This window comes from Pelecanus crispus, chromosome 2, assembly GCF_030463565.1.
Source record: "Pelecanus crispus isolate bPelCri1 chromosome 2, bPelCri1.pri, whole genome shotgun sequence".
NCBI classification, from domain to species: Eukaryota; Metazoa; Chordata; class Aves; order Pelecaniformes; family Pelecanidae; genus Pelecanus; species Pelecanus crispus.
In genome coordinates, this window is record NC_134644.1 from 58,435,574 (window position 1) to 58,456,009 (window position 20,436).

The 20,436-nt window shown below is 39.1% G+C and overlaps 1 protein-coding gene across 1 annotated transcript in view; it reads left to right on the forward strand.

Moving 5' to 3' along the window:
* The window catches only part of SUGCT (succinyl-CoA:glutarate-CoA transferase), a 336,377-nt gene extending 316,440 nt beyond the window's left edge, over window positions 1-19,937 (forward strand). The window contains exon 14 of the mRNA XM_075704878.1: window positions 19,774-19,937. Within this exon, the coding sequence (XP_075560993.1) occupies window positions 19,774-19,937 (164 nt within the window). The remainder of the gene's footprint in view (window positions 1-19,773) is intronic.
* The last annotated feature ends 499 nt before the right edge of the window (window positions 19,938-20,436 follow it).

Sequence of the window (20,436 nt, forward strand, 5' to 3'; positions counted from 1 at the left end):
GTAGAAAAGCAAATCTTTTACAGAAATGGGCATAAAAAGTAGTACTGAAATGCCCATCGCAGTGGGGTTAGAAAAAACAAGGCTCCCTTGGTCTCAAGTCCCATCAGGTTTGGCCTCAGTTCTCTCACCACTTGTAGTGCCTTTAAACTCCACGACACCTTCTTCTTAGTCAAGTTTTACAAGTTTCTTTAAGAATGTATCTTGTGAATGTCAACCTGAGAACATCCAATTGCTTCAAAGTGTATTTCCTTGAGAACCACTCGCATGCAAAAAAAAAAAAGCAAGTGTTGTCTGATAAAGGAAATCCTTCACTATTCATAAAATATTTGGGTTATTTGAGAAAAGAGGAAATTGCTAAGGATTAGGTTTACAGCACATGAGCATGTCTCAGAAGTGCTACTCTGTAAAGCTTGTCAAGAAAAAAAAAAAGGAAAATAAATCCCAGTAGGCTTCCAGGGTTTTGCATCCTGTAGTTTATTACATTTGTCAGTAAAAACAGCAAGGATTATGGAAGTAGATTTATTAATTTTATGAAATCCTGGCACGAAGGATTGGTGGCCCTCTGGTAGAAAATGAAGTGGAAGTATTTTGGGAAAGACAGACATTGTGTACTTGCAGTGAAAAGTTATTATTGCAGCAAACCTGTTGCAAATAAATCGCTGTAGCAAATCCCTTGGAAGTTACTTGCCTTAAAGTCGATGGGATTATGTTTTATGTCTCCTTGTGTAAAGGAAGATCCTTGGTTTCAGTCGGTGTTCAAATTCCTCAGGGCAGTATACAGAATTAGAACAGCTAATCATAACCAGTTTGGAAAAGTTTCCTGTTGGTGTTTTAGCATTTGCTATTAATGCCTTAAAGGCACACTCTGCTAAAATGAATGTTCATTTTCTCTACTTTCAGTATCTCATCATTTGTACAAGGTGTCCTTTGGAAGACTTTAAAATATTTGATCCTTTTCAGGATCTATCATCTGTATGTTGAAACTGAGACAAGGACAGTAAGTTGTGCTAAAAAAGGTGTTAATTGAAACATGATGATTAGACCATTCATAAAGATGATCTGTTCTTCACCTCAAGGCAGAGTCCATCATGTATGACAGACAAAAATACTGCCATTGAGATCTGGATTGCTAAAAGCCTTTTCTGAAAGTTCTTAAGTCGTATCCATCTGAAAGCAGTTGTAGGCTCCTTGTGTAAAGTCTCTTCAAGGACTCTGCTCTGGTCTAGTAGTAGGTAGTAGGCAGGTGCCTGACTAGGTACCTGCATCACAGAGACAGCAGTTTCACTTGTCTCTAAATATTTTAGTACTTTCAGTGGGTATGGGTAATAAAGTCCCATTTTCTCTTAGAAGTGTGTTTCTACAGGAGAAGGTTAATGCCTTCTGGGCCACGTCATCGAAGCTGAAAAATTGGCCTTGTTTTTCTCTTTCTTTTAAATGAAGAAGGAAGTGTCCATGCTGGTGTTGCAGTACACCCTCAGTAATCTTAGCAGTCTATTTCATTTTTGTCTCAAGTAGTAATCACTTCAACTCATACGAAATGAAAAAGTAGGTTTGACTTTTCATTTGTACCAAAGTTCAAATTTTTTTGCATAAATTTAATTGGAAAATACAGCTGTTTGCCTAAGATACTTCAATGGGTCTATTACCATTGCATCAAAACAATAGATAAAATCATAAACCTTACATCTTGAGAACCACTTAAGAACTATTATCCCTGTTTCACAGGGACAAAGAGCAATTTCCCTAAGTTCACAATAATTGAGTTTCATGCACTGCAGTCCTTGAGTACCTACTCATCACTGGGCCATCCTTTCATCATTGCAGAGGAACAATGATATCTTCCAGGCTCTGGTCTCTCATTGCCTCTTCCCCTGATATTTATGTCTGGTCTCCATGAGTCTGTTCTTTGCAACCCAGGGACCTTCACAGCTCACAGATGCAGCTGGCTAAACAGCCCCACTCTCTGTGATCTGGACTCTCATTGTCCCTTGCTCTCCCCTGCCCTAGTTTCTTTTGGAAAGAAAAGAGGATGTATCGGTGGGAAGGAGACAATGCCATGCCTAGCCACATTCCTAATTGTGGACAGTAAGGAGATTAGGACTGGGCGGGGGGGGGGGGGGGGGGAGGGGCACACACCATGGAGGGAACATGCCCACTAAGTGTAAAGTTCTCAAATCTGTTGCAGCCAGGCATATTGACATGCATCATAGAAAAGGTTTAGCGTCATTGTTCTAAGGCAAGTTTAATAGTCATAGTGGTTACAACACTGTAGTTACTGCTCTACAGCTTCAGTGCTCCATGCAAGTGTTACCTAGGTCTTCACAATATCCTAAGAGTTAAGTCAGCAAATACCATTATCACTGTATTACAGCTGAGGAGACTGGGTCATTTAAGCACATGCTGAAACAGTTTGCTGGATCACAACCACACTGAGTAACTACTTTATGTAAAGCTGTATAACAAGTTAGTGAAAGTGCTAGAATTTTATGGCTCTGTATCCAATGGTTGTTTCCCGTCAGATTTGTACTGGGAATGTCAAAGGTGTCATATCATAAGGGTCAGGCTTTCGTTAGAAGGAAGCAACCTGAAACCATGTGCCTGCTTTCATTAATTATATCCTCCAGTGTAGACAGTAAGCATCTGAAAAACTCACAGTCTTATTAATGGAAGTGACTGTATGTGTGCTATGTAAGTATATATATCTTGTAAGCATCTCATAGTATGAATGCGAATACATAAGCATCTATATAATATCAGTATATCTGTATGTATAAATAGGATGCTTATCCACATGTAAGCGGTTGAAATGGAAATATAGGTGTTCTGGTATGAAATTTATTTCTTCTCCAAACTCAGTTGAAATTTATACCACTAATGAATGTGAAATACTCACAGTTAGACTGGAAGTGCAGGACTAACAACTGACAGTGAATTCATCACACCAGAAACACTGTTTTTTACAAGTACTCATTCTTATGCACAATGTGTTACAATTCTGTAGGGTTTTTCTTCCCTTTTTTCCCTCTTTTTTAACAATACTGAAGAACACGTTACTATATCACAGACAGTATTTGATTTGCACTTAAGGGAAATATCACACCTTGCAGTTCAGTCTTCTAATAAACCTCAGACCTCCTCTGTTTCTATCACTTAATTTAAAATTTCCGAATCTTGGAAAGAGGCTGATTTTAATGTGTTCCCATTCCTATGCTGTAGTACAGTCAAAGAATTTCTCCATATGATCCTACTGCTGTTATTACTATTGATTTTGACAGACCTGGATCAAGATTCAGATGTAGATGAACATAAGCAGTTCTTCTAAAAGCTTAATAGCTTTTTCTTCCATTATTTTCCCACATTCACAGTTGGTCTCTCCTTTCCCCCTTCTTCTTCCTTCTTCTTAAAAGCTTTCTTGTAACTACAGTTTCTTCCTGAAGGGTTATTGTTAACTTGGTGCTAGCTTGTAATGAAAATAGCACATTATTTGTGTATCTTCATTGTGATTTTTATCCAGAAATAAAAAAGAAAGAATTTTAAGTGATCAGTGGTTTACCTTCCCTAGGTTAGCAGTTTGTGCCCTCTCAGAAAGGGACCTTATTCCTGAATTACTCAGAAAATCTTAAAGACAGCCCAGATTCACCAAAATACCTTGGTTCCTAAATCCTTTTTCCAGTCCTTTACATTGATTTTACACTGTGCTTAAAGGATTAAATATTTGTTGAATCTGGTCCTAAATCTTTTATTTGAAAGCCGCACTATTTCTGGTCTTTTAATTAAATGTGGTGGATAGCAAGAGTCAAAGCTTAATTTAAAAACTGGGATCTGAATCCTGTTAAAAACTGTTCAAGCTGTAAAATATACCTTAGTATGAATGGGAATAAGGAAATCATCCACTGCTTTAATTAAAACTAATGAGAAATAATGTGATTTTCCTTTCTGTCTTTCTCACTCTAAAACATCCAATGTGAGCAGCTTCTGTGAAACTTGTGGGTTTGCTTATACACAGATGTAAGGATTATTTGCGTGCTGTCATTTGCCGTTGATTTCAACAGCAGTTTCCACATGTCACGGAAAGCACACCATATAAAGCAGACGTGTGTTCTCCATGTATGCTGTGTCTATAAACCAAACAGGACATAATTATTTTAATAGAATTTGGACTCACATTGTATAACATTTTCAAAAGGATTCAGAAGGCTTTACAAAAGAGGACAGCTACAGCACAAAAATACTAATTAAGATGAACTTTTCAAAGTTGGTAAGTGATTTGGTTTTTGATTTTGGTTACCCAGCTGAAGATGCATTAAAGACTGAACTTCAGAGAGTGCACTTTCTTTAAATTAGGACTGCTACAAGCAGCTCAGATCCAAAAGTAAAAGCATCCTGAGTTCCTACTCAGTCATTTGTGAAAACTGTGGCCTTATTTCTCTCTAGTGACATTATGAGTCAAAACTGGTTGGGAATAGAGATGGAGGGGAAGCATATGCTCACCTGGATTAACCTGTCATAGGGCCATACATAAGAAGTTGAGTATCCAGACTTTTTATATAAAAGAGTCCACTCCTATTGGCTGACCTAGGAGAATGAATAAAGATGCCATGGTCAGGTCTTTCCTCTGAGTCACCCAAAAAAACAGCATTTGGATTTCTCTGATGAGAAAGGCTGTTTCGCATATCCATTAGAGATGTCTGTGGTACCCTAAGATTGCTGTTGCATGTACGTAAATGACATAGTTCCACTGCAAGTTCTAAATAATGTAAAATTAAATAAGTCCAGCCTATTTGATTTCTTTATCTGAATCTGGTTTTAGTTTTGTTTGTGGTCGGCATCTAAGAAGACTGGATAACGCAGGCACAGAAATTACAAAAATTCTCTCTATGTATTAAATTGGCATTACATCTTTCAGCATGAATTCAGGTTCTGCTAGCACTTTTAGGAGTCATTAGTGCTTTGCTGAATTTTCCCACACCTGCTTAAAATATGTTGGTTGCAGTGCATGCTGTGAAGTGGGGTTACTTGGCTTATCATTAAGGATAAATCCCAGCTGCAGAGATCTAACAAAACCAGAGAAGGAATTCAGCAAATATGTTCTATTTAGTCAGAAACGCTTGCTAATCTTTCTCTCTGTCTCAAGTATTCCTTTCAGTGTGCGAAACTGGTCAGCTTATGTAAGAAATAGATGAGGGAGTACACTGATTAATGAAGGAACTGGAAAAATGTGAATAGTGAAGAATATTGAGCATTCAGAGTATTCAATATTTAAGGTCAGTAGAAGGTTTTGGAGAAGGAGTGGGAGAAGGAGTGAGGGAGAATAGGGCTTAGGGTTCAATGGAAAGTGCCATGGGGAGTTGTGGGCTTTGGGAACAAGAAAGAGCATTGAAGGTTGATGAGTAATTGAGCTACATGGGATGTATTATCTCATGGTGTATTAAGTTCCTTGTGGTGATTATCCTCAGGATGTTAGAGTAGGCGTTGGTTAATGGGAGACTGGGGAGAGGGATTTGGGAAGAACAGGGGAGTATGCATAAGAGGAGGGTGGGATACTGGAGCTAGATGGTGAGTTGTTAGAGGCTGAGAAAGTATTGTGGGGAAATAAATATTGGGTGTTCCTGCTGTATTCTCATACTCCTTCAAGAGCATCTACTTTTGACCATTGTCAGAGAGCGGTCTGGTGTACTGAGCCACTATGGGTGTTTTTCTGCTTTTATGTTAGGTTTTATAGTCTCTGTGAAAGGGTGAAGGTTTGCCCAGGTATGGTTGGTTGGCAAAGGAGAACAAAGAGTAGTGCCAAGCAGAGAAGTATGGAAATAGCTTAGTTGGAAAGGCAGGCCCCGCTGTGGTAACAGGAGATTGGTTAGGCCACCTTAGGATAAGGGCAGAGAGGAGTTAGAAGGTGGTCGGAGCAGAAGCTAAGGATGGGAATCCTTAGCTTCTGCTCTGGGATCCTTAATCCCCTGCTCTAGAAGAATTTTGTTTTCCCAAACACGAATCTGCTTTTCTGAACTCCTGAGCTTAAAAAGCATCTATTGCTCCAGCCCATTGCATATCTCACCCTGCTCCATCCACCCCTTTCACCCAGCTAACTTTGCTGTTAGGCTTGCTAATGCTTTCTGGCATGGGGTTTTGGTTCAAATATTGCAAAATACAGTGGAGAGCTCTTGATTGGGTGGTACTGCCTGTGATGTCTCATGGTTGCACTGCAACCACAAACATAACAATTAGGCTAAAACAACAAGTAACTTCGTCTAACAATCTAGCTTTTCTTGAAAATGCATTTTCCGTACATTTTAACACTATGGGAAATTTAGTATTTTGTTACTAAGATGGCTTTTGACTGGAGAGCCCTAAGAAGATGAGGTGTAAGCAGATCTTAAAGGTCTTTTCCAACCTAAACAATTCTATGATTCTACGATTCTAAATCCAGGATAATTTTTGAAAGATTTCCTCCACATTTGTGTCTGGCAGGCTGGTATCTGCTCCCTCTATGTACCCATGGGAAGAAAAGATGTTGGGGGCCAGCTGTTTCTTGCAGCTTGCCAATGGGGTCTGTGTCACATCAATAATGTCAGTAATTCACCTCAGTGAATAATAAATAAAGTGCACATCCACAGAAATGAGAGATATTATAGTGAAATGTTATATACAAAGATGTACTTTAGATTTTAACAGTTTCAAATCTCTGTGTGTTTGTAAAATATAACGATCCTGAGACACTTAACCAAAATTGTAGTTCTTTTTTCAGCTCTGAGAGTGTGTGCCACTTATTTGGAGAAGATGCAGAATTCATTACATTCAGCACAATTGTCTCTGCCTTCAAAGAGGAACTAAACCAGGCTAAGCAGTACTGGAGCCACTAAAATCTCAATAATACTTTTTGATAGCTAGTTATTATTTAATTCTAATTGAATTATATTGCACAGACACAGTTCAATAGAGAACCTAAATATCCCAGTCAAGATCAGGGCTGTGGTGTTCAAGGATCTGCAGACAGAAACCACCATGTGTTTTCTACCACATTATGGGAAACAGTTTCCACCCAAGAGTTAGCTAAGAGTTTAATCCTGCAATTAGTATGCTCTCTGCCCAGAAACTATCACTTGCAGCATAGCAAGACAGATGGATTTCGGATTAGAAAGAAAACTCTCCCACAACAGTGTAATGCACAATTTATCAGATATAGCTTGGGACAGTGGTTCAGACTTCTCTGACGCAGCTCTGGGAGACAGGATATCAGAAAATTGTTATTTGTATTACATTCCAATACAAAGTGGGTCCTGTTGTGTCAGACACTGTATAAATAAATACTAAGAGATAACTCCAGTCCCTAACATTTTACAATTGAAATAGGCAAGGCTAACACAACTGTGCAGGAAATATAAGAATATGGCAAGGGAACATGATTTGCCTGTGATCACAGAGTTGATTGGTGATAGAGCAAGGAGCCAAATCCAACTGTTTGGATTCCCAGCTCTGCAGTCTGTACTATGGTTGACCTTACTATTTGATGATTATTAGTGTCTTCTGATGAATTTCTTATATTTTCATTATTTTCTTTTGTATTTGATGTTATTTGTTTGTCAAAATTGCTATACAGGGAATAAGCCCCAGGAGGAGCAGGAAGCTAGTTACTCACATGAAAAAGAACAAAGCAGTAATAGATCTATAATCAATTTAAATGTTTGTAATGTCATAGCAAGCAGTTCTTCTTATATATGTATTAAAAAAGTGTACCATCAAGGATTACTTAAAGCAAAAATAGCAGCTGGCTTTGAAATTAATGAATATAATCCGTCACAGGTACATATATAAAGCATGAAGTAATTCCTGGCATTCTTCAGTTGATACAGTATCTGAAAGTTGGGGAGAAAACATTAGAATCCAGGAAAGCTACACGAAGTATTTTATTTTATGATTTTTTTTCCTGCAAGTGGATGAACAAGCATTGCAAACATGCCCTACACCTGTAAGATCTAGTTATATGGCAGGTAACCAGGGAATATTCTGTGTTTTAAAATGAAATCTGCACATTGAATCAGGCAGAGAACAGCTGGCTTAGAAATCAGCCTGAGAATCAGAATAATCTATGAAAGGTATTTGTGTTAGCATTAAACATTTTTGCATGCTGTCAGTGCAGAAGATAGCCTCTGAGCTTTGTGGATTAAGGAAGTGGCTGGTATGACTTTCTGGAATTGGGTTGCCTTGTTAAGAATGGAAAACTCAATTAAAATTTAGTTATGAGAAAGCTATGTGAGCCCTTGTGATTTACTGCTGCACAATGTGGATTCATATTTTAAAAGGCAGAGTTTTCAGTCAAATTCATGTCAAGTTATTAGGGAATAAGGTTATGGTCATTTCTGCAGCATGTCATTGCTTTTTGAGCAAGAGCTATATACTGATATGCCTGTGTATCTGATAAGCAATAGAAAGGCAAATGAAGATAAAAAGAAACTATTCTTTAATAGCCAAATACAAATACGCTTGGAAGACTAACTAAAGCCCAAACTAGGGAGATGCATTCCTGGATATAAGAAACAACTGATGATTAGACTTTGTTAAATTGTACCATGTTTGGGAGCAATCTGCCAGCACCAAGGCAGAGCAGGCATTCACTTACTACAGCATCTCTAGTTCTAATGCTAGGATATGAATCCCATTTTTTCCACAAACTGGAGTTGACAAAGCTACTTTTAACCCACACTTTTAGATATGTCATTGCAAACTGAGTGTGGATGCTTTTCCCTTGGATTTTGCTTGAGATTATGCCTGTACAAAATCATTTACATTAACTCAAGATAGGAAACTATAAGAGAAAATTAACTAAAATCAGATTAACCAAAAAGCTAAAATTAAATGGAAACAAAAACTGTTAGTGTGGAACAAAAGTGCCCACACACAGACTTGCTCCAAAATAACTAATTGTATGAAGTAAAACCAACTGTTATTTTGGTTCCAGTTGTTTTGTGCAGAGAAGCCCTAGGACCTCTGGCAATTAAAATATAATTTTTCTTGTGATACAAATATTTACAACCGCTCTAAGGCCCTTTTAAATTGCCAGTGCAGTGTAAAGTAGACACAGCGCTGCTGAAAATGAGGCCAGAGATAGCGAGGCCAGAGGCAGCAAGGCCCTTCATATTTTATAATGACTTGTAGGAGACAGAACTTGCCAATCGTATGAGGTAAAAGAAAGGAGAGGAGAGGTCGAAGGGTTTGCAGTGAAAAAGCAGATTGTGGAAAGCAGAAGAAATACAGTAAATGAAAATCCACAAGTACAAATGGCAAAGGATCAAAGGTGAGGGGCTGTGTAGGAGGGAGGTGCTACTGATGCTCCCAGACATTCAGGGATGGAAAAATTCCATTAAAACTAAGCACCTGCTGCTTAAGATTAGAGCTTCAAAATTACAAACCATGTCAGTAAAAGCATTTTGCTTTGCAGTTTAAAGGGGAGCTAAAGGAAACAGCCAAAATATTAGGAGGTGGAAAAAGAGAGAATGGGGAAGTATTTTAATGAAACTGATCTGCACACATTTAAGATGGGATATTGCTTAGGCACGGCTGGCTTCAATCTGATTTTAATTTTTGTTCCCTAGCTTTTCAGCTGTCTTCTTGAGCAAAAAGAGACTTTTAGTTTAGTTTAGTAAGGGGATAGGCAACTGAGCTTTGGATGGCTTCCTAACCTTGTGCCTCATTCCTCTTCATGGGTGTGTCTGACTTCAATTTCTGTTTCTTAATCCTACTCTAGTCTTTGTGGGCGAGGAGAGATGATTTCTGACTCTTTTGCCCATTGTAGGGCAGAACGCAACACTGAAATCTCTTCTGATGGAGTGAAGGCTGCAAATGTCAGAAACCACAAGAACTTAGATACAGAACCAGCCTATACTTAACTGACATACACACGCTCACATCAGCATGCCCGCACAACCAAAAACCAAACTGAAGGCTGCTTGGTTTGAAATGGCTGTTTCTCCTGCCCCATACTGCTTTGATATTTGCAAGTTGATGAGCTGAATATCACATGTCAGGGATTGGCAGCAGACAATGGAAAGCCAAAAAGCTGTTCCCAGTCCTTCACACTGAGACAGATTCGATCAAATTGTCACTTATAAATCAGTGGAAAAAAACAGCCTAATCTGCAGCATGCCCTCTCTCTAGTCCCACTCCCAGACTCCAGTTTAAGCACTCTGTTTCCCTTTAAAGAATTTAAGATTAACCTGATGGTTGCTTTTAAATGGGAAATAGGAAAAAAGAAGTTTCTAAAAGGAGTTATATGTCTAGAGTTTTAGTCTCCCCTGCTCAGTGAAGTGATATTTGCTCTTCTTGTCTACTTTGAATACCAGATGTCTCTGCACAGTCAAATTGAGACATCCTGAAAGAGAAAGATTTTCAGATGTCCTCAGCTTTTTCTGGAAACTGGGCCCCTTTAAAGATGTCTCAAGTATGACACTCAAAAACAGAGTCATCCCAGATTGCACAGTGCTTTTCAAAACTCAGCCAGCATTTTTAGTAGCCTATGCCTCAAGGAGTCTGGGCACCTTACCCAAAAAGAGCTAAAAATGTAATTTGCAGTTCTTCAAGTAATCCAAAACAAAGTATCAAATCCTTTCCCATCTTCCTTTGCCAGGGAAAGTCCCTGTGCACTGGAACTGGCCTCGTTCTGCTGCACAAGGGACAGCAGAAGTAAATGGAGGGTGGAGTGGGAGAGCTTTTGGAAGAATGATCAGGCTGTGCATAGTGCTCAGCCCTACTTAATCACAGATGCCTTGCTTGAGAATTGAGTTCCAAATATTTCCATGGTGCTCAAACATAGAGTTACCTGGCTGTCGTCTGTGTTGAAGAATTTCAACCACCAGAATTTCCTTGGCTGTGCTGCAGCTGATGGCTTTTTCCATTATTTTAATACTCACTCAGCAGATACTTACTTGGTGTGGGTCACTAACCAGGCAAGAAAGCATCGACCGGCTGTTGAATTTTCCAAATGTGAAGGTTTATATGCCTGTGTATTGCGCCCACAGAGGAACAGTCTAAAGATGTGTAGAATAAATGTGCGTGGCAATACACGTACAGAACATGACAGACACATGACTTGACATCTAACTAAATGTCTGATCTTTGCCTTTTTATAACAATACACCCCTTTTGAGACTTAATCCTTTGGCCAAAACAAGGGATTGTTGAGGAAAAATTAGTCAATGTAAAAGTCTTAAGAAATGATTGAAAATAGTTCTGCTACAGGTGGACTGAAGAAAGCTTTCATTTCTCAGTTCCTTTTTCTTAGCAGGCTAAGATGGATGTCGTAAGACATTAATCATCCCAAATAAATTAATAAATCATCTGTACTAATATACAGATGGGTTGTGGCGACGTTAGGGAACTAGAGCAAAGCAATGTGATAGACTACTTCTGTCATGAACCATTTGCCACCCAGCTCAATTTCTATTCTGGCTACCAACTATTGCTGCCAAAGGAGCTGTTACAGTGGGTTTTAATGCCATCAGACAGCAATGCCAGGTAGACCTGCAGAACAGACACCTCTGGTTTTGAAAAGAGACTTAGAGAAGCATGATCGGAGCCATCACAAATAATCATCTTAACATAAATTCCCATTACAAGGTGTGCTGAAAAGAGTTGGTCTGCTCTTTAGAGGTATAAAAAGGGGACATGGAAAAATGCTTTTTCTTCTGTGCAATAATCTGTGCCCTGTTCCAATGTCCACGCTTACAGAAGTGTACAGAAACAACTAGACAAAGACTTCAAGGATAGGCCACAGACAAATGTTCCCTAGGAGCTGGAAGATCAGACTTGTGAACCTTGTCAGGGTGTTTGGGAGCAATAAACGCATTTTCAAAAGTAGCTTAGGAGAATGTTTTGAGTAGTCTTTCAAATTTGTGTTAAAAGAAGGCCCAAAGGTTTTTAATTTTTAGTTATTTTTACCAGTTGTTTGGAAAAAGCTTAAAGCCTCCTACCCTGAAAAAGTGCCACTCTAGTGAGTAAGAGATTAGAGAGATAATTATACCCAGCCTTAGGATCAGGCTATGTAAGTCCTTCAGTGTGCATTGTCTTGCATCCCTGAATTAAGAGACTAGAATCAACTTCAGGCATCCAGGCTTCAGCTGGTTGTCTAAAGAGTAAGGAAGAGCTCATCTGCTCCCACTCTGATGATGCACAGCTGGCCAAGAGGATTACTTTTGGAGTCTCTGAAGAGCCAAAGAATCTAACCTGTAGCTGGAGACAGGACGCAGGAAAGGACAAATTGGTGTACGGAGGAGATACAGAAACTTTCTGGCTTGGCTGGCATGTCTTAGTCCAACATGCAGGGTCACACTAACCACAAGGCATGGGACTTGGAAACAGTTTTCACCAGGCTCAGTAGGAGGGCCTGAGGAGCTTCTTGCCTTCCTGCGCAGCTGGGGGCATGATTCAGCTTCCAGGATCATGTGAGCATGTTGCAACTAGGCAATTCTCTGTCCTTACAACAGGCGCATGTCAGGTAGCATTTTGATTTTTCTAGTAGTTCCATACTACGAGCACACTTCTCACTAATTACTCTCCTTAAGATACAGTAATTATGGCCTTTGGGTTTACAGTAAAGATGTCTACGTGAAGCAATATGTGGCTTGACCTCTTAAGTATCAGAGGACATTCAGGTAGGCCACCTTAACCCCTGCCCTGTTGTGTGGGAACAGTTTTGCTTATGGGCATTTCAGAAATTCATACGTTTTGTGCCCAGAAATAACCATTATGATCATACAGTCTGATGTCCTGCATAGGACAAGCCTCTCAGCCTCATCCGGTAATTTCTGCATTAGGTACACATGCTGTGGTTAACCTGCATCCTGTGGTGGGATTATGTATCGAGTTTTGTATTGATTAGATTATGACTTGAGACCAATTAGGTTTTTAGCTTGGATTTTCAGTAGGTTAGCCTTGCCTCTGTAGGTTCTTCCTTTTAGAGGTTTGCAGGGCTTCTCCCAGTTACTCTTCTTTGCCATCCAGTTCTTCAGGTCCTTCTGGCAAGAGCAATTTATGTTAAACTAAAAGTCTCTAACTTCCTTGCCTTGGGCTTGCACAGCCTGAATACACCTTCCACAGTACTGTAGAAAAGATGCCTAGAAGAAGTTGTTCCATGAACACTGGAACTAAATATTTTTTTCCTTCAGATTTACATTCTTTATAAACCCTATCAGTAATCCTTATGATAACCTGAACTTTCCTCATGTCCTTTATGCCTTCTCTCCCCAGTGAAGGACAGTATGTGCTAGGTGACTCTTACAGAGCTGTGTCTGTACTTACTGGTGAGTCATTTGCAACCAAAACGAATATATAACAGCTGAGTTCTTTGGGTTTTTTTAATGTCATCAGGGCAGTAATTTGGGTGTCTGTTCTTCAGCAATTGCCAATTTTCACAACACTGGTAAGAACTTAATTTTCCTTGGGATTTCTATACTTCTGTCAAGATTGACAGTTCAGAAGTTACTATGTGTGGTGGGGACAAGGCAGACAAACAGATGATTAGAAAGACAGCACAGAGACATAAATTTGTTTCCTTAGGAAATGGAGCTACACATTATTACCTAGAGAATTTACGGTTCTTTAAAATTGCTACCTCTGGATATTCTTACCAGTCATCTTCCTTCCTGTCTTTCTTTGAATCTTCTCTTAAGGTCTTTGGGGGTTTCAGGAAGGAGTGGGACCAAGTGAGTCTGTACAAAAAGTTAGCCAAATTTTCAGAGTTGTGAGGCGATACACGTGGGAAGCAGTAGACACCACCTTACTGCATCTTTCTTGAAGCTTTTTGGTGCCAAGAGTTTTCTCGCAAAATTGCGTTATTTGAATGGTGTAATTATGCAGAATTACTCTCAAATATGCAACCAGAGTGACTGATAAATGATTTCCTTTACTGCAGCAGTCATGCAAGATTAATTAGGTACAGTTAGTATGGTGACACTTTGAAAATGTAAAGCGTTATATAAATGTTGAGTGGTATTTACACTGATTATATCCAGGATGTTGGTTGATAGGAAATACATAAGATGTTTTTTAATGCATTTCTATATAGGCAGCTTCAGGTAAGAAAGTACTTTTAGAAATGTACTTGGCAAAACATTTTAAGAATTATGTAATGGATGCTTTGAATGCCCAAGTGTGAGTTTAAAGTGGCCTGATTTTTAGACACCCATCTATGGCTATTGCACATAAACTGTGTTTATGGTCTGCCTGTCAACTCATTCCCCTCACAATGCTTCAGTTTTTACATTCTCAACTCTTGTGACGTTGGACAGTCCTCATAGCTCTCCCATGGCAGTCAGCATTGTCCAAATGAGAAAAGTTAAACCGATGGCTTGTAGATATTTCTAGTATTGGTACTATTTACTGCCCTACTGATTTTACTCTTTACTACTACTGTTTACCAGTTTATTTATATCTGTGTTTGTATGGCACCTAGAACAACGTTTACTTTTTTTTGTTACCATCTGAAAAAGTTTGTCCATCCTCTCCACTCTCAGTTACTCATTCCTACTCATCCTGCCAAAGTTTTCCACCCTCTCAGCTGTGCTGGATGCCAAGTGAACACTTTGTGTGGCTGTGCTCTAAGTGGGGGAGGAAGTGGAAGCTGCAGTGAGGGAAGGAGGAGCAAGTCTTAATTGATTTGTTTCAAATCTATTACGAGTTGCTCTTAAAAGGTAAATCACCAGCTCTAATGTAATGCAAAAGGAAAGGATTTTTTCCCAGCAATTAAGTAGATTATTGAAAAGTCTCCCAAGCTCCCAAACTTTCAGATCTGTGGCAGGAAATAGAAAAATGTGGGAGTTGCCCGGTTAAGAAGAAATGGATCATTCATTCTGCAGATTTCCTTGAAGCCTGTGTGCACTACTCGTACTAGCAGGTCTTTTTAATGAGCTTTTCTGTCTATGTGTACTTTTCCACTTTGTGTTTCACCAAGGGGAAGAAGCCTGGTGTAAAGGCAGTATAGCCAAGCTGGGCTGTACTGTGTGCTCGAGTACCCCATCTTCTCAGCTGTGAATAACGGATTGACAGAAGTCATGGCTGGGACCAAAGGGAAGAGACCAGACACTCAAAATGAAGTCTCCCTGGTCTACTCCTGGTAACATATCCCTGCACGCATCACTGCTAATGGCCAAATATCCTTCATGGCAGCCATGAAGCCCCTCTTGCTGACTTATTCTGTATTGTTTGCCTTTTCATTGCCTTAAAAGTCACTGCTTGTTTCCTGCTGATCCGCCTTTAGGCCAGTTGTTTCATAACCAGCCAATTGCATGCTCTGAACACTTGACCTGTAGTGTGTATGGGATCTGGGTGCAAATGTATTGGCTCTGGGCCATGACTACTGACTGTTGATGATATTTCATTGGAATTGCAAAACTGTTATGTAGCAATACCATGTTATTGGAAGAGGCACAAGAGTTTCGTTTGTTTTCATATGATTCCTACATGTATATAAACTACACTGTGAGCTGGGGTAGAACTAACTAATGAGTGGTGTTGGGTTTCTCATTGCTCTTTCTTGCAAATGTAGATGATATGTTGCAAGCGGAATGTATATATATACATTAGCTCAAACTTCCCCTTTCTTTTCCCTGTCCCACTTGAATAATAACAAATAATCATGACTTTTCCCTGAGTTTGGCTGTCCCCAGGTCTGATTCCCTCTACATAGTTTGAGACTTAGATTGCTTCAATATGCTCTAACCTGTGCTGTAGAAAAACTGTTACCCAGTGAGTGCTGCACAATGCTGCAGGACTGCTATTTGTCAGGACAAAGCAAAGATATTATTACCTTTATCCACTTTTCTATACTGTGCTTTCCACCTTTAATATCATTCAAATTCAACTTTAATTTCTGCTACTTGTAGACTAAAACTGACTTTGCTTCTGCAGCCCAAAATCTCAGCAATGCCCAGTGACACATTTCAAAGACTGCTGCACATTTCACCTGTTTAGGGTGAATGTTCAAAGGCATTTCATTCTTGCAGGGCCCTTCCTGTGGACCTGTTTCAGTCGTTTTATCTCATTTTTGTCTTTTGCTTTAATGTGTTTGGTATGTCTTACCCTAATAGCTCAGTTCAGTGCCTAGCAATACTATAGTAGATAGGCACCAAAGAAATAGAATTTATTATGATGATGTTGAGTTCAAGTACTGGGCAAGTCTTCAAGATGTCTTGGTACAGTTGTCATTGTGGTTGCAACTGATACAAATTTTGATTTATTATTGCACTGTTAATTCCTGTATGTTACATGGTGTGCACAGCATATATTTTAGCAATGTGCCAAAGTCAAAATGATAATAATAATAAAAGAAGATTAGCCTAGAATTTAAATGTAGTGAAAGAGCTCTTCGGTTTACTGGCAATGATAATCAAAGCAAAAAGAGAAACAGGCTCCTTGTAATTTAACAGGACAAAAGTAAATCACAGCTACCACTCATTCCTTCATTGCTTTTTTCAGGTGACCATATGTGTCCCTTTAACTTCATGGCTGAATTGAGTATAGTGTCCTGCTTACAGCCAGGATGCACATGTGACTGCTGTCTTACCTCCTCCAACCAGTAACCCTGCTTCTACCCCAGTAAAGGCCTGCTTTCATCTGCAAGGCTCCCTGTAACTCACCCCCATGCAAATGCTTCTGACCTTAATTAAAGCAGTTCACCTCTCTCTGCCTCAAGGGATGGTTTCCTCATAAGGCAGTTGTGTTTAATTAGCATTTGCATAGCATTCTGCTGGTTGCTCTCTGGGAGCGTTGTTCCGTAGGAGCGTGGGATTGCTGAAGCCTGACTGGCAAGCTTTGCACCCTCCTAATTGACACAGAAGCCAAATAGAAGTTACACAAGGAAAGAACAGAGAATCGTTAATGATGGATCATTAGCAAGTAGCTCCTTTGAATGAATGTAGATAACTTTATAACTCTATCAAAGTGAAAAGTAGCATGATGAATTATGCATCAAACAATAAAAGCTCAAGGAAGACACTGGTTTTATAATTGCTGTGCAATTTTCTAGCATGCTCTAGTTTGTAAGATTAATTTCTTTGGGAAGTGTGAAGTGTTCTATGCCTGTTGTACTCTTAATGTCAGTTTTGTTTTTCTCTCATTAGAGGTTTTCTTCTGTGTCTTTTGATATCACTGCAAAAAATCCCAGGGTTTGAGATACGCAATTTTTATACTAGCAAAAATTTGCACAAGCACATGAGAAGTGTATAGCTACTAAACTAGTTCCTTTGAGGTTTTGCTGATTTCTCGGTATAAAGAGTTCTCAGATACACACACCTGAAATACAATTGCTTTATATCTATGTATTATTATATTTTCTAATAGCAATTGCCTAATAGTTTTGTTGCTACATTGAATTTCTAGACTAATAAATCTCTAAGGTGCATTTTTGCTCTGAAATTATCTTCAGAGGCATTTCAGTTGGCACAGATAGATCATTCCTGTGGCTTGCAGTAGCGCCAGTTCAGCCCTCAGTTATTCCTAGGAAGAGGAATTAATACAAATATTGCCTAGTGATGTCACCTGTCCCTTTAAAATGTACTGATCTCTCACTTGATATTTCCTCTGAAAATTGAACTGACTGTGTTCAAAGTGAGTATAATTAGACAGATAAGCTACCGATTAGTGCTTCATCCTGAACAGATTCCTTTGGAGCTCACTTGAAATGTTCTGTTTTAGAAGTTCACAGGTAGCAATTCTCTGAATATGATTTCCCTTTCAGTATTGCACCTGGCTTCGGATTTACCTAGACCATGTTTCTTTAGTGAGTTTATGGAAAATAGCAGAGCATTTTCTTTCTGAAAGTCAAATCTCTATCTGGCATTGTAGTGGTCAGAGGGTCATCTCACGTGACGTTAGATGTCTGGGTGGTAGAGGTCTGCATCTAAGGTACTTCTATGCCCTCTCCTTCATGGAGAAACATAGGTAATCACAATTCATCTGACCAGGTTTAATCATTTACCAGTGTCTTAGAAGAACTACACTGTAAGCATGTCTTTTCATCTGTTGTGACTCCAAAGGCAGTCTAAGCAACTAAACATCTATATCTAGGCTATTGGCATCTAAAGATAGATGGGATGTATCTCATCTCCAGCCCTTCTCCTGGTAGAAGGACAAGAGATTGAGCGTACACTATTTGTTCTAAATAATTTGTTCTAAATAGATGCATGCTGGCTGTTACTTATGTCCTGAGTACTTTCTTTGTGATTATTTGTTCCAGTATTCAATGGAACTTGAAGTTAAATGATTTGGTCCACAATTCCCCAGTTCTACCTCCTTTCCTTTTTAAACACAGGAACTATACCTGACCTCCTCCAGAAGCATTCTCATCAGGAATGTACCAAATCAACTTGAAAAAACTTATTTTTCTAAGCATGCTTCATCTTATTTTGTCCTGCTTGGGGGTGGATACCTTTACTGTATTAACTATTTGATTACAGTTGATGAAAACTGTTGAAAAACTGGCATATTTTGGCATGCAGCATGACCTTTGTTCAGCATCTCTTCTCAAATAAGTAGTGTAGTGAACTTCCCTACTCATGCCCTTATAGGATGACTTCTGCTGTGGTTCATTTCCCTTTCTGGCTGATATCCTATTTCTTCAGAAATATGTCAAACACTGTTCTGCCTATTAAATTGCCCTATGTATTTCTTTGCATTTCTAAGTAAAGCTCTACTGTCATAGACAAAGACATAACTACATATAACTTTTTCTGTGAATTCTTTTTGATGATATAATAAAGACCATAACTATGAATAGAGGAATCTTTTTGCCAATTATCCAAAGCATCAAAGATTGTTTAATTTTGTATTAAAGAAAAGTTTTCAAATGACAATTCGTGAAATTATTGTCGTCTGTTTCTCTGTAGAATGCCTTTCTATGCATACACAGACTGCATACCTCAGTTTTAATCCCAGAGTAAATATGTGGCTCATTCTCTCTTCTGGGATTGATGGTAATGGTATAGCTACTTGCCTGCAGGGAACTACACTGAAATCTCTGTTCAGTTCACTACAGAGGATTGCTAAACCATGAGATCTGACTACCTGCAATAGACATAAAAGTCTTCATATCATTGCTACCTTCCCTAAGTGATTTCCACCTTTGAAGTTGTTCTTGCCAGAGTAAATGAACCATTGTTGAGTTTCTTATGGCTGCTGCCACCTATATTTTTGATAGAAAATGTAAAACAAGCTGGGAATATTTTTGCTGTGCTTGATGTCAGTTCTACATCACCACAGGATAATGGAGCACGCTGCAGAGGTACTTGAGCTGTTGCTAACTGGAGATGGTGCTTCCCATCAGCCAGTGTGCTGCTCTGACATCAGCAACAATGTCTTAACATGACATTTCCTTGTATTCTTATGGTTGAACTGCTTCCTGTTGTAGACGGTGCGGGGATTTTTGCACCACATCCTGCTGTGTGGGCTGGGGATTGCCTGTGTCATTCAGGTGGCAGAGAGTGGTAGACCTGTGACATAATATGATTCAGAGCACCCTGATATAGATAGCACTGGGAACAAGGGGAAGACTTTCTTAATGTTGAGTGAATATTCAGCAATTCAGCATTTGGGTGAACTACTTAAAATTGTCTTATTGGTACATTATTGTGAACTGGAATTTTTTTAGTCTATAATTCCAGAATATAACATTTCTGTGATAAGACTGCTGTGAAAATGAGGTACTTTCCTTTAAGCTAACATAGACACTTCAATATAAATATGGGCAGTAACTTTTCAAAATAATTTCCCTCCTGTCTGCTTTTTTTACAGGACCAGGTGTCAGATACAGTGAATTTGCTGTGTCACATCCCAAACCACCTCCACTTGTTGGACAGCATACAGTGGAGATACTGAAGGGCATGCTGGGGTATGAGGATGATGCCATAGAAGAACTGCTCCACAGTGGTGCTGTGGCTCAGCATGAGGTCAGATAAGGAACATTAGCTACATTCCTTCACACTGAGATCACATTAGTTTGTCCTCTCTTTGCTCCCTTTAGCTCCCCTAATGGGACTCAAAGAGAAGACATCATTTAATTCCTAATTTTCTTCCATGTGTGTTTGTAAGATTTTAACACTGATGTATCAAATAAACAATCTCATACTGTCTGAGTGAAAGATTTTCTTGGGGCGGGTGGGAGTAAATGTAATTATACAGTCCTGTGTGGCTACTCATTTTCTGTATTTCATATGGGAAATGCAGTTCTTATCATAATTACAGTAATTGCCTAAACGTTTGTCCCCAGAAAGACATAATGTTAGTGAAAAGAAGCAGAACCTTAAAAACCTGTATACTAGACTCTCCACTTGCAGAAAGCTGCCTTGTACAATTATTTTAGTACAAAATCAATTATGTGCAAATTGGTGGTTGATCTGATTGATTTTGAACAGAATCATCAGTCATGCACTCTTTGTTCATCTCTATTTTAAATCA